This window comes from Haematobia irritans, chromosome 5 (genome assembly GCF_050003625.1).
Source record: "Haematobia irritans isolate KBUSLIRL chromosome 5, ASM5000362v1, whole genome shotgun sequence".
In the NCBI taxonomy this organism is placed as follows: Eukaryota; Metazoa; Arthropoda; class Insecta; order Diptera; family Muscidae; genus Haematobia; species Haematobia irritans.
The window spans coordinates 144,931,654-144,943,366 of NC_134401.1; the positions used below are offsets into that span (position 1 = coordinate 144,931,654).

The 11,713-nt window shown below is 35.2% G+C and overlaps 1 protein-coding gene and 1 pseudogene across 1 annotated transcript; both read left to right on the forward strand.

Annotated features, from left to right (window-relative positions):
- The first annotated feature begins 1,941 nt into the window (after positions 1–1,941).
- LOC142240104 (uncharacterized) lies at positions 1,942–2,482 on the forward strand (annotated as a pseudogene).
- Positions 2,483–5,808: 3,326 nt separating this feature from the next.
- Positions 5,809–11,373, forward strand: Grl40a (Gustatory receptor-like 40a). The gene is made up of 2 exons (XM_075311820.1): positions 5,809–6,816; positions 11,260–11,373. Exons 1-2 carry the CDS (start codon positions 5,809–5,811, stop codon positions 11,371–11,373), a joined length of 1,122 nt encoding a protein of 373 aa, XP_075167935.1.
- The last annotated feature ends 340 nt before the right edge of the window (positions 11,374–11,713 follow it).

Below are 11,713 nucleotides of genomic sequence, written 5' to 3' on the forward strand. Positions count from 1 at the left end.
CCTTCCAATTTTTTGATACCATTTTGGTAGTACTCCTTCGGTTTTGCCTCAAAATAGGCCTCAATTTCGGCGATTACCTATTCATTGCAGCCAAATTTTTTCCCTGCGAGCATCCTTTTGAGGTCTGAGAACAAGAAAAAGTCGCTGGGGGCCAGATCTGGAGAATACGGTGGGTGGAGAAGCAATTCGAAGCCCAATTCATGAATTTTTGCCATCGTTCTCAATGACTTGTGGCACGGTGCGTTGTCTTGGTGGAACAACACTTTTTTCTTCTTCATATGGGGCCGTTTTGCCGCGATTTCGACCGTTGATGGTTTTTCCCTTCTCAAGATAATCGATAAATTATTCCATGCGCATCCCAAAAAACAGAGGCCATTACTTTGCCAACGGACTTTTGAGTCTTTCCACGCTTCGGAGACGGTTCACCGGTCGCTGTCCACTCAGCCGACTGTCGATTGGACTCAGGAGTGTAGTGATGGAGCCATGTTTCATCCATTGTCGCATATCGATGGAAAAACTCGGGTATAGTACGAGTTAACAGCTGCAAACACCGCTCAGAATCATCAACACGTTCTTGTTTTTGGTCAATTGTGAGCTCGCGCGGTACCCATTTTTCACAGAGTTTCCGCATATCCAAATATTGATGAATGATATGACCAACACGTTCCTTTGATATCTTTAAGGCCTCTGCTATCTCGATCAACTTCATTTTACGATCATTCAAAATCATGTTGTGGATTTTTTTGATGTTTTCGTCGGTAACCACCTCTTTCGGGCGTCCACTGCGTTCAACGTCCTCCGTACTCATTTCACCACGCTTAAATTTTGCATACCAATCAATTATTGTTGATTTCCCTGGGGCAGAGTCCGGAAACTCATTATCAAGCCAAATTTTTGCTTTTTATCAAAACACGAAATTCCTTTTTTTCCATTTTTTCACAATAACAAAAGTTGATTCACAAAAGACGCTCTATCTCACAAACTAATTGACTTACAGACGTCAAATTTTGACACGAATCATTTCAAGGTTGGTACTATATAAATATAATACGCATTTAATACTAGCGACGCCATCTATGTGTCAGACCGGGGACTTATCATCCAACCGTTAAATGTACGCTCCACATTAAGCATTTATTTAATTAGGACGACAAGCCACATTATTGAACGCTTCTTTACGTTCCCTGTGCAAAAAAATGAAGCTGATATATGTCTCCGGTTGATGTGCCGCGTAAAGGATCCACGGATTAATGACATTACTGGGTATATTAATGAAGTTAAGGCACCATTAGAGCTATTGGTTTATACCGTGAGGTCTCATACCCGAATTGGAATGGATTGTTTTGGTTTCATGCACTTATAGTAAGGTCGTAAGTATAGCATTGGTTGTTCAATTGGAATTGGACAGGTTGAGCGAAAGTTTGTTTCCCGAATGTATTCCAGGTTGATGGAGTTTGAATTTTGTTCCCTGATTATTACTAGGTTGAGCGGCTCTGTGGAGGTATTCCACATTGAGCGATGGTTTGCGTAATTTTGTTCCCTGGTTGTTGCCAGGTTAAGCGGCTCTGTGTTTGTAGTACACATTGAGAGATGGTTTATTTGGTTGTTCCTTGGGTATTGCCAGGTTGAGCGTCTATGTGATGTTGATTTACATTGAGCGTTTATTAATTTAGTGTTCCCTGGACGTTTTTCAGGTTGAGCGGTTTGTTGGTTCTGTGGCAGCGAAGTTTTCTGTAAATGAAGACTGAGCCATGATCACTGAGGACAGGGTGGCCGAGTTGTAAGATGACTAACTAAGTACTTGCAACTGAGGAAAATCCTGTCTCAGAGTTGTGTATCATTTTCTACTTTACGTAGCTTGTCGGCATGGCTGTCGCCGATTTGTGAAAAACTTTCAATAGGCAGTAGTAGCAGGCGTGTCGAGAAGTTACGTTTTTTACAATGCATCTAGAAAAAATCACAGTTTGGTGCGGTTTATGGTTTGATGGCATCATTGGACCGTACTTCTTTAAAGATAATGCGAATCGTAACGTAACTGTGGATGGTGAGCGTTACCCTGAGATTATATCCAAAATTTTTGTGTCCAAAATGCAAGAGTTTGACTTGCCTGTCATGTGGTTTCAACAAAACCGTGCCACATATCACACATCACGCGTAACAATGGAGTTATTGAGAGGCGAGTGCGGTGACCATTTTATTTCACATTTGGGACCGGTCAATTGAACGCCAATATCGAGCGATTTAACGCCTTTAGAGTATTTTTTGTGGGGCTATGTTAAAGCTAATGTCTATACAGACAATCCCGCTTTAATTGACGCAGTGGAAGACAACATCGAGGCATTTCGTTAGATACCGGCCGTAATGTTGTTGGTTTCAAAATTGGACCAATCGGATGGACCATTTGAGACACAGTATCTGTCAATATTTGCATGAAATAATCTTCAATCGTTATTATTGTTTCAGCTTAAAACCATGCGACTAAGCTATAAGAGAGGAAAAGTATGTATGTATTTTTTTTTTTGGCAAAGCCTGCAAGATGGTTGGATGGACGGATGTTTTGGAATTATGACCAGAAAATGAAGCCGACACATTTTTGTCGGCGGCGGCGGCGGCTTGACGACTAAACCGATATAAATTTGTCGATTCGGCGGCGGACAATTATTCAATATAAAATCAATTTAAAGTTATCCGAATGGCAATGAGATTAGTTGTGCAACCAATCTTGCCATCAAATTTCCATTCCATTCAAATTTTCTGAGTTAAATTTTTGCAAAACTATTATAGCGACTTGATACTGACGGATTTTGGGTTGAAAGGTAAATATTTTATTAAGAATTTTTTCTGATTTAAATCAATATTTTTGATTTACGGCTAATTTTGAGTCGAGATGAGTCTACATATTCGGCGGCGGCTTCGACTGGCAAAAAACAGGTCGGCGGCGAGGCGGCGAGATGGCTTCATTCTCTGATTACAACATTCCTCATCAGCATCCTCTACTTGCATCGAAACTATCAACCGATTATCAGAATAAATTCGGGTAACTCACTAAATCCAAAGTAAATTTTATGTGTTTTCCTATAGACTCTTAAAAATTCACCCTTTAATGCAGGTGTATAACGCACGAACTCAAATAAAGAGTAACAGCCATCATCAAGGCCGTAGCCACGATTTTAATTCGGGGGGGGTTCAACTTAAAAAAAAAATATTCATATAATCTCATGTGTAGAAAATTTTATTTATGCATAGGTATGTATACAATATTTTTATACCCACCACCATAGAATGGTGACGGGGGTCTTCAATAATGAAGCAATCGTACTGAAATTTTGCACAAACTCGTCTTTTGTCTGCAGGCAGGTCAAGTTCGAAGATGGGCTATATCGGTCCAGGTTTTGATATAGTCCCCATATAAACCGACCTCCCGATTTGGGGTCTTGGGCTTATAGAAACCGCAGCTTTTATTCAATTTACCTGAAATTGGAAATTTAGAGGTATTGTAGGACCACAAATACGTGTGCCAAAAATTGTGAGTATCGGTCCATGTTTTGGTATGGTCCCCATATAAAACGACCTCCCGATTTGGGGTCTTGGGCTTATAGAAACCGTAGTTTTTATCCAATTTGTCTGAAATTGGAAATCTAGAGGTATTTTAGGACCATAAAGAGGTGTGCCGAAAATGGTGAGTATCGGTCCATATTTTGGTATAGCCCCCATATAGACCGATTTCAAGATTTTACTCCTTGGGCTTCTAGAATCCGAAGTTTTTATCCTACTTGCCTTAAATTGGAAATCTAGAGGTATTTTCGGGTCATAAAGAGGTGTGCCGAAAACGGTGAGTATCGGTCCATATTTTAGTATAGCCCCCATAAGAACGATCTCCCGATTTAACTCCTTGGGTTTCTAGAAACCGTAGTTTTTATCTGATTTGCCTGAAATTGTAAATATTCTGGTATTTTAGGCTCACAAAAACGTGTATCGGATTAAGTTTTTATCGATCCATTTGGTAATGCCTCCATATAGACCGACTTCACATCTTGAGGGTGTAGAAGGCGCACTGATCATGAAAATTGCTTGAAACAATGTAAAATTTCCAGATTTTACTTCTACAGATTTAAGATTTCAAATCAAGACTTTATTTTATAATTTTCTTGCACACTTAGAAGAGATGTTAAGGATTCCTTTAAAACTCAAACAAAAATGGTTCTTATAAATCCAGAATCTGATATAGTCCTCATAGGTGAAATCTTTAAATTTATCTTCGGGAATATCCTCAAGTCCTCCAGAAATTTCAAAGGAAACCCTAATATTTGGTTCATGGTGGTGGGTATTTAAGATTCGGCCCGGCCGAACTTAGTGCTGCATATACTTGTTATAATATTAAATTGAGCCGACGGGCTTTTTGGGCAGCAAATAAATCAATGACTTCTTCAGTCGACACATTTATTCGGCGATGAACCGACATTAATGCCAATCCTTTAAGTCTACTCTCGGTAGTCGAATTTCTAAGATACGTTTTTAATCTCTTCATTGTTGAAAATGAACGTTCGGATGAGCACGTAGTAACTGCAGGGATGGAAAATGCAGTACTATAGTACTTTTTCAAACCTTTTTCACCCCGGTCAATACCGTAGTACCCCCGCGAGTCGATATCAGATTTATGGTACAATAGCTTTGACAAAATATTTTAATATTTTGAGAAAGTCTTTATCAACCTTATTTGCTAATAGTATTTTACAAATATGGCAAAACAGACATGTTCATGTGGGAAGAAAATCTCGATTTTGTAAAAGACATAGTCAAAAAAAGGATTTTATTGAACTTCAAGAAAGTTTTAGTCGAAAAAAGAATGCGATTCTATATTATCGATTTTTTATTTCGCTAGAAATAGTTGTCAACATTTTATTTCTATATAGAATTTTTGCAAAATTTTATTTTTATAGAAAATTTTGTCAAAATTTTATTTCAATTGAAAATTTTGTAAAAATTTTATTTCTATAGGAATTTTTTGCAAAATTTTATTTCTATAGAAAATTTTGCCAAAATTTTATTTTCTTTAAAATTCAGTCTCTTGACAATAATCTTCCAGTGAAATTTTTGTTGAAATTTAGTAAAAAATACCTTTCCGCTCAAAAAATACCTTTTTTGTACTTTCTTAAAAATTGTATTTTCCATCCCTGAGTAACTGGCAAAGTGACCAAAATTTTTAAAAGAATATGCACGTTTGGAAAAATCTCTTTATTGCTTCCATCGCTGAATTAGGCAGGTTCTTTTCGCAGGTTTTGCGCCATTTCATTTACACATGTGTGTTTGGCTGTTTCGTTGTTGTTGCTATGGCCAAACAAAGCGAGTCATGTTCACAAAAAGAACAACAAACACACATAAAAAGCAGAAATACATTTTCCAAAAATGAAATTTGTGGTGCGAGAACAAAAACAATTTGTTTTTTTTTCGACCGTCGTTTGACGGGCTTTTCAACTAGTATTCTATGATTTGTGCAAGTTTTATTGGGAAGCGTTTTTCAAAATAAAACCTCCAGCTTTTCTTCAACATCTTCGATAAGATTTTTCTATGCAGCTAAAAATAAATTTTTATTAATATAAAAATATTCATTCATTTCGGGGGGGGGGTTTGATCCCCTTCATCCCCCCCCCCCCCTGAATACGGCCTTGGCCATCATGCTCCATTACCCACAGATAAAATCTCTCATTTGGCATTCGGTTTATGAATGGCCTTCAATAATTTTATAAATTCTATGGATAACATATAATTTGGGAAAAAACGAATCAGTTTAAATTATTACTTTGCGCAATGAATTATCAACGTATTTTGAGAGTGACTAGTGGATTTCTTCTGTTGACAGGTTATCAACTTCGTTCACTGGATCCAAAAAGTCTTCGTTACCGTTTATCACTATGGAGTGTTTTGAATTTCCTTCTAATAGCCTTGACTTACACTGTGTCTTTTGGTCATCATTTTGAGAAATCAGCTCTTTTAAAAATCGCTCTGGACTTATCGCCATTTTTAAAAAATCTCATAATTCTTCAAATATGGCTAGGACTAAAAGTCTTCATATTCTGTATAATTGAATGGAAATCGGTGACAAGTGTTCTAAATGGTCTGGTCTCAGTGTTGACCTTTAAGACCAATACTGATGATGACACATCTGCATCACCATTAAAAACGAGGTGGTGCAATGAAGTTGCTGCATATTTCATATTTTTCATCACTTTAATAGTAGCCCTGGCCTTTGGTCTATATATAGCAATTGAAATGAAATTTGAATTTCCACCATCAGACAATATAATGATTGCCTTGGCTTTACTAATACCCCATTTCATTGTATCTGGATCCCTAAGACTTCACAATATAATTTTATGGCTTCTACGCAACGAGCTGGAAAATTACAAGCAATTGGTTATACAGAAAAATGAGAAAGACCCTGCAGAAATTGTCATTGAAATTATTAATCCAGTTTTAAAAACCACTCAAGGCGATGTAGAATTGGTCAAGAATTCATCTTGTGAATCTTCACCCATAGATATATATGATATAGTTTTAAAGGGAATTCAATCTATAGCGGATTTTTTGAAATCCACCAATGGAGTTTTACAAAGACAAATGCTCATTTTAAATGGCCTCAATTATAATTGCCTTTTGTATGGAATTTTTAATCGTTTATATTTTGAAAAATATTGGCACCTTGTGTTTTTGGGTCGTCTACGTCGTATATTCTATGCCGCTAATTCAGTGATATTTGTGTGCATTTTTCTGGACTATTTGTTGCTGATATCAATGCATATCTGTTTTGATAAAATGGTGAGTAGAAAAAGTTATTTTGGAACTATTAAAGCTGGTGTATTAGAATCAGCTTAACATGTATAAAGATATATCAAAATATCAACTACTATTAAACAGTTTAAACAAGACGAACAATGGGGGCTACTCAGTCCGAATCTGTCTAACAGTTCAATTAACAATTGATCCAACTAATTTTTTAATTTAAATGTCTTCAATCACGAAAATTATAGTATCAATCACAGTTTTAATTGAGCATAAAAATTTAATTACATATTAAATGATTCCATTAGCAAATTTCAATTAAATTTTTAATTTATTCAATTAAAAATGTAATTGATGTAATTTAAATTAAAATCGGAACTGTTTTTAATTACATTCTTAACTGACTTATTGTTTTTTTTGTTTGATTAAAAATTGAATGCAAAAAAAAAAAAAACAAAATAATAATAATAAAAAATTGAAATAATTTTTAATTAAAAATTAAAAAAAAAACGTCCATCACTTTTCTTAACTGATGTTTTAGTTAAAAATTTAAAAAATGTATATCATTGACATAGTTAACTTACGGCCATTTTCATGTAGCTCCTTTGGGCTTTAACTGTCAGTTAACAGAAAGTAAATTGCAAATATCTTTTCTCCAGTTAACTTTAACTGAAAAATTTCTAGCAGTTAAGCTCCTAACTGGCATATAGAATGAATAGACAAGATGACATATATGTCCATAGATCGGTTTAAAAATTAGTTAGCTAACGTAGCACTAACGGAGCTTCATGAAAATGGGGGTTAATGTTTCTATCTTGATTAAAATGTTAATTCTATCAATTTTTTTATTTTTCAATTGAAAAATTGTTCAATTGGAAATATTTTATATTTGGAAATATTTTGGTGATATTTTAATATGGCCGGTTCGATAAGTACCTAGCCTCACTCCCTAATCGATACACGGTTGAAAAAGACTGTTTTTCATATGTTTGGCTATAAACATTATATATTTGGAACACAAATTTTTAAACACAACATTTTTGAGTGCAAGCATATAATGTTCATAAACTAGCATAACATGTTTGGGACATATATGTTAATATGTTAGAACATATTATGTTTGGGACATAAAATGTTTGTAAATATAATATGCTTGGATGCAAACATATATTAATTTAGAAATAGCCTATAAACATATATGTGTTTAGTAGCTTGGAGCGCTATTTGACAGGGAGCGATATTGAATTAAGTTGGTGGTTGTTGCTTGTTATTACAAAATTAACATTTTATTTTTCCTTGGGCAATTGATCTACTACTTCTTTGATCCTTACAAACTGTGTGGTCCGCTGTTCGAATCCCCGTCCGGCAAAAGGTAAAATTAAAATAAAAAAATCATAAAATTGAATAATTTCTTCTACAATGTTTGTATCACAGAAAAAAGTGCTAAGAACTAAAAAATCTCGTGGAAGTGAGAAAGATGTGGGGGAATATACAATTAGGCAGAAACAAAATTTTGAGCATTCAGGTCGAAAACCTATGTTGTTAGCACCTATATTACCTGTTTATTTTCATAATTCATTATGATTGTAAATATATAAATAAATAAATAAAATTTTGAGCACAATATTGTTTGGGAGAATTTTTTTTAGGCATATAATATTTTTGGGTGCAAAATGCTTCCAAACGTATTGTATGTTCACATAATAACATATTGTTTTTTGGAAGACAACATTATTGAATTTGGATGCAAAAATACAAAATGTTTGGAACTTAGACTATCCAAACATATATTGTTTAGACCAATATGCTTTCAAACATATTATATATTGGAAGAGATCAAACATATAAATGTTTGGGCAATACCCAAAAATGTATATGCTTGAAGCAAAATATGTTTGGGAGTATATGTTACAGAAGCGATTTTTTGTAAGGGTGTAGAGCTCGTTCGACACAGAGAAACAGGCTGTAGGTTAGGTTAGGTGGCAGCCCGATGTATCAGGCTCACTTAGACTATTCAGTCCGTTGTGATACCACATTTGTGAACTTCTCTCTTATCACTGAGTGCTGCCCGTTCCATGTTAAGCTCAATGACAAGGGACCTCCTTTTTGTAGCCGAGTCCGAACGGCGTTCCACATTGCAGTGAAACCACTTAGAGAAGCTTTGAAACCCACAGAAATGTCACCAGCATTACTGAGGTGGGATAATCCACCGCTGAAAAACTTTTTGGTGTTCGGTCGAAGCAGGAATCGAACCCACGATCTTGTGTATGCAAGGCGGGCATGTTAACCATTGCACCACGGTGGCGAACAGGCTGTAAATATTGTATAAAACTGTTATCATTTCAGTCAGATCCAAACGGCATTCAAGTTATCAGAATGCCACAGAAGCCTATTTTCAAGGCATTGAGAATTCGTATTTATATGTGCCGCAGCGAATTTCTCATATACGAAACGAACGCATTCGTTCGACTGAATCGCCAAAACCAGCTGATTTTTTCGTAATAAAGCTGCTTTCGGATATGAAAAATTTTCTGTTACTATTTTTATATCCATCACCATAGAATGATGATGGGGCTAACACATCGAAATTGGAGGTGTGCACGTGACACGAAATTGTTGTGAATCATGAAAAATTTCGTGACTCAAGCGTGAGTCACGCTGATGGCAATGGCGTGAGTGTGCGTGAGCGTGATTAACAAACCAAAAGTCGTGCATGAGCGTGAGTCACGAAAACAATTTCGCTAACGAAAAAAAATCCCGCCCACGGACATAAAACGGTTACGAGATGAATTCATTTACAATTTTAGAGACACCTAGGGTGTTAAGAGTTTAATAACGCTCTCGATTTTAATCATGCTCATGTTTTTAAACACGTCCCTGAAGTAAATTAGTTATAAAAGTAATTGTGAGCCACGACATTTTTCGTGAGTCACGACATTTCGTGCGTGAGTGTGCCTGAGTAGAAATTGTCTTTTAGTGAGTATGCGTGAGTCCTATCAAACAATATCGTGCGTGAGTAAGATTTTTCCGTCATGAGTGTGCGTGAGTAAAATATTACGCACGTGCACACCTCTAATCGAAATATCAATATCCGACTATAGAAAGCATAGCGAGAAATTCTAAGACTATAAAACGGTGCACGTCTGTCTGTTGTTATCACGGCACTGCCTTCAATAATGAACCTATGGTGCTGAAAATTTTCCCAGACTCGTCTTTTGTCTGCAAGCAAGTCAAGTTCGATGATGGGTTAAATTGTCCAAGTTTTTATATAGCCCCCCATATAAACCTACCCCCCGATTTAGGCACTAGAGCATCTAGACATCGCCAAATATGCTGTGAATCGGTCCATGTTTTGGTATAGCCCCCTATCTCTCAGTTTTACTTCTTTGGCTCCTAGATATCATAAATTTTATCCGATTTGCCTGAAATTGTAAATCAAAAGGTATTATAGGTCCATAAACAAGTGTGCCGAATATGGTGTTTATCGGTCCATGTTAGGGCATATCACCCATATAGATCGGTCTCTCTATTTGACTTCTTGGACTTGAGGCACCGCAATTTTTATCCGCTTTGCCTGATGTTTAACATGTAGAGGTACTTTAGGTCCAAAAATAGGTGTGCCAAATGTGGTTTGTATCGGTCCAAGTTTTGCTAGAACTCCCATATAGACGGATCTCACGATTTGCCTTCTTGGGCTTCTAGATACCGCAATTGTTAATATAGATATTTTTATGTACTTGATTTTAGGATGTATTTTCCATCAGCTATGATCACCCTATTACAATATAGCATTTTTAAAAGTCCTCCATGGTCGAGCCCAAGAAATTTTGTGGATCAAAATTCAAGTTTTAATTGCGGAACAATGCTGGAGAATTTATAGTACAATAAGGGAGGTATGATCAGTTCTATAAAACAAGAACTAATGGGCGGTATGCAACTTCTAGTGAAAATTGCGTTTACATGACAATAATATAATTTTTCCTGTGTAAAGAATCGATATCATGGGCTTGTGACTAACATATATGTAAATTTAGGTTAGAATCCCCCTAAAGGAAAAAAATATTTATTGCTTATTTTATAAGGAAATTTTTAGCATAGCGAAAGCTTATTTTAGTGTATTTGACATTTAGATGTATTTTTGTTTTCAGTAATCAACTGTGCGTCAGCTAATTGTAATACACAATCTTTAATAATTTCGTCATGATTTTCTGTATCCGAATTTGATTTCATTACCACTTCTATGTCTTCCAGAAACATGACTTTGCAAAGGAAATAGGCCTCCAGCTTGAAAATAAAAATTTAGAGAAGGAAAAATCTACAATTTTGGTGCAAATCAAATGTATTTTAAAAGAAAAACTAAATTTGAAACTTTTTGGATTTATGGATTTTAATTTATGGAATTTTGTCATAGTAAGTAGTGTTTCTTCCACTACTATTGTAATTTAGAAAATCGTCTCAATTCGTTCAATTTACTTTCAGATGCAATCCATAATGCTTTTGAGTATTGGAATTATTATCGTATATCAATATTTCAATGATCAGATTGATGCAGTTACCCAGCTTGTAGAGCATAGTAATGACGACGATGAGTAAACATGGGTAAACATGCACAGAAAAAACGTAAACTGTTTTATGGGAAAAATTAATTATATCTCGTGTGAAAATTAAACAGAAAAATACAATAACATTGTCCTCCAAAATATGTTTCTGAATGATTTTGTTGCATAGTTTTTTTAATATTCAACATTGGAGTTGAATAAAAAAATTATTTCTTATAGCAAAATATATTGCAATTTCGATTTTGGATAGAAAATTAAAAACTCTTGTTTTAAACGTTTAAAATATTTTTGTTTAAATTTAATTAATCATCAATAAAAACATTTTCTTTATACAAAAAAAAATTTTACCAAAAATGTGTGATGTTTCGATAAAC

Excerpts from the sequence above, each read along its gene's own strand:
- Grl40a (XM_075311820.1), top strand. The coding sequence starts at position 5,809 with ATGAATTATCAACGTATTTTGAGAGTGACTAGTGGATTTCTTCTGTTG. Across the intron at positions 6,817-11,259 it reads ATATCTGTTTTGATAAAATG|ATGCAATCCATAATGCTTTT; the intron begins GTGAGTAGAAAA and ends ATTTACTTTCAG.